Source organism: Aplysia californica, unplaced genomic scaffold (genome assembly GCF_000002075.1).
Source record: "Aplysia californica isolate F4 #8 unplaced genomic scaffold, AplCal3.0 scaffold00156, whole genome shotgun sequence".
NCBI lineage: Eukaryota > Metazoa > Mollusca > Gastropoda > Aplysiida > Aplysiidae > Aplysia > Aplysia californica.
Window position 1 is genome coordinate 448,890 of NW_004797426.1, and position 2,021 is coordinate 450,910.

The 2,021-nt window shown below is 46.0% G+C and overlaps 1 protein-coding gene across 1 annotated transcript in view; it reads right to left on the minus strand.

The window, feature by feature from the left end:
• Positions 1–2,021, minus strand: part of LOC101848430 (proton channel OtopLc) — a gene marked incomplete at its 5' end in the record, with an annotated part of 52,806 nt that overhangs the window by 8,315 nt on the left and 42,470 nt on the right. Inside the window, 2 exon segments of the mRNA XM_013082040.2 lie at positions 645–727; positions 1,617–1,741. Coding sequence (XP_012937494.1) covers positions 645–727; positions 1,617–1,741 — 208 coding nt within the window.

Below are 2,021 nucleotides of genomic sequence, written 5' to 3' on the forward strand. Positions count from 1 at the left end.
TAACCTTGATATCGGAACACTACGAAGCATCAACTTCAATTTTTTCAAAAATAATTCTTAAAAAAAAAAAGAAGATTTTTAATGATAAAAATAACTGGCAACCGTTGGTTTACGTAAAAAGGAGACGGAACTTTACTTTCGTAGTGTTAATCGTGGGAATCGGTTCCAGAATCGACTCTTCGCCCAGCTCTACTATTGAAGTGGGCTGCTTTGACCCTGCCTTTGAGAGGTAACCCGGGCTGAGAAGGATGCGATGCCTCTGCAGACAGCTTCTTTTCCACCTTCGTCTCCTCCTCTTTCTTCTCGGTTTCATTTTCCTCCTCCTCTTTCTTCTCAGTTTCCTTCTCCTTCTCCTCTTTCTTCTCGGTTTCATTTTCCTCCTCCTCTTTCTTCCCAGTTTCCTTCTCCTTCTCCTCTTTCTTCTCGGTTTCATTTTCCTCCTCCTCTTTCTTCTCAGTTTCCTTCTCCTTCTCCTCTTTCTTCTCGGTTTCCTTCTCCTCCTCCTCTTTCTGCTATTTGCTCCTCCTCAAACCTTTAACTGCATACACACTCACACTTGAATAGTCTGCTGTACCCACACAGACCTTTGGTCACACACGCATACACATACACACACACGCACACACACACAATACAGCACTCACCCAGTGCACCAAGTCTGAGGTAAAAGTTGATTCCCTCCCCTACGTGGGCCACTTGTCCGTCCGCTGGAGCAGCCATCTGAGACCTGGGGAAAAGCCAGTTATGCATCTTTTAAAAAAAAACCCAACGTAATTGTAGAAGTTTTTTACACTTTTATCGGCACTATTTAGAACATTCTGAAGACTGGCTGTTTCCAGTAGATATTCAGTCTGTATGAAAAAGTCAAGCAAGACATATTTATTGGTCGAAGTGGATATCTAGTCTTTTTGATCAATGGTCAAGGACTACGTAGCCGTTCGAGATTGAACGTCCAGTCTGTTAGGCCAAAGATCAGTCTACTTATCTACTGAGATTATACATTCAGTTTATGTGACCAATAGTCAGGCTTGAAATACCTAACGGCAAAAGTGGACATTTAGTCTGAGCGACCAATGGTCAAGCCATACATATATATCTATTGGTAAAAGTGAACACCTAGTCTGTTAGACCAATGGTCAGTCCCTACTTCTCTAGAAGGTGGTTGTCTTGTCTGTGTGAAGAATGGTCAAGCCCTCCCTCCATGTTGGAGACTGGAGGTCCTGTCAGAGTGACCATTGGTCAAGCCCTACTTATCTGTTGAAAGAGTGTACATTCAGTTTGGGCGACCAATCATCAATCTAGTTATCAACTGAGACTGGTGTCCTGCCTGTGTGACCAATGGGCAATCCCCACCTACCTGTTGGATGTCCAGTCTATGAGACCAATGGTAACGCCCTCTGTCCGTGTTGGAGATTGGATGTCCAATCTCTTTGACCAATGGTCAAGCCCTACTTATCTGTTTGGCAAAAGTGGACAGCTTGTCTGTTAGACCAATGCTTAAGTCCTGCTTATCTAGAGAGTGGACGTCCTGTTTGGGTGACCAACGGTCAAGCCCTCCCTCCATGTTGGATGTCCAGTCTATGAGACAACCGGTCAGGACCCCCCCCCCCACCTACCTGTTAGATAGCGTGGACATCTGATCTAGCGGCTCCTTCCGTGAGTCAAATGTCTCCTCCCCGTCAATGATGATGTGCTCATGCTCCACCTTCCGGGTCGGCGACGGCGTCAGCTGGAGGTTGTCCTGGCAACGAGACAGCGGGACAGGTGTGGAAACAATCGTTTGTGTATGTGTTTGAGTAAAGAGAAGCACATCAACTCAGTATTGGTCGTTTAGGGCTGGGAAAAAGTAAGACAGACAGACAGACAGACAAACAGACAGACAGACAGACAGAGACGCAACATAGAAGGAACGTAAAGAAGTTGGACCAACCACTGGCGCCCTCCACCAACCACCCGCGGTAAGATTGAAGAATACCGGACCAGCGGACTGACTTTGCCTATGTCTCAACCTTAGGAATTCA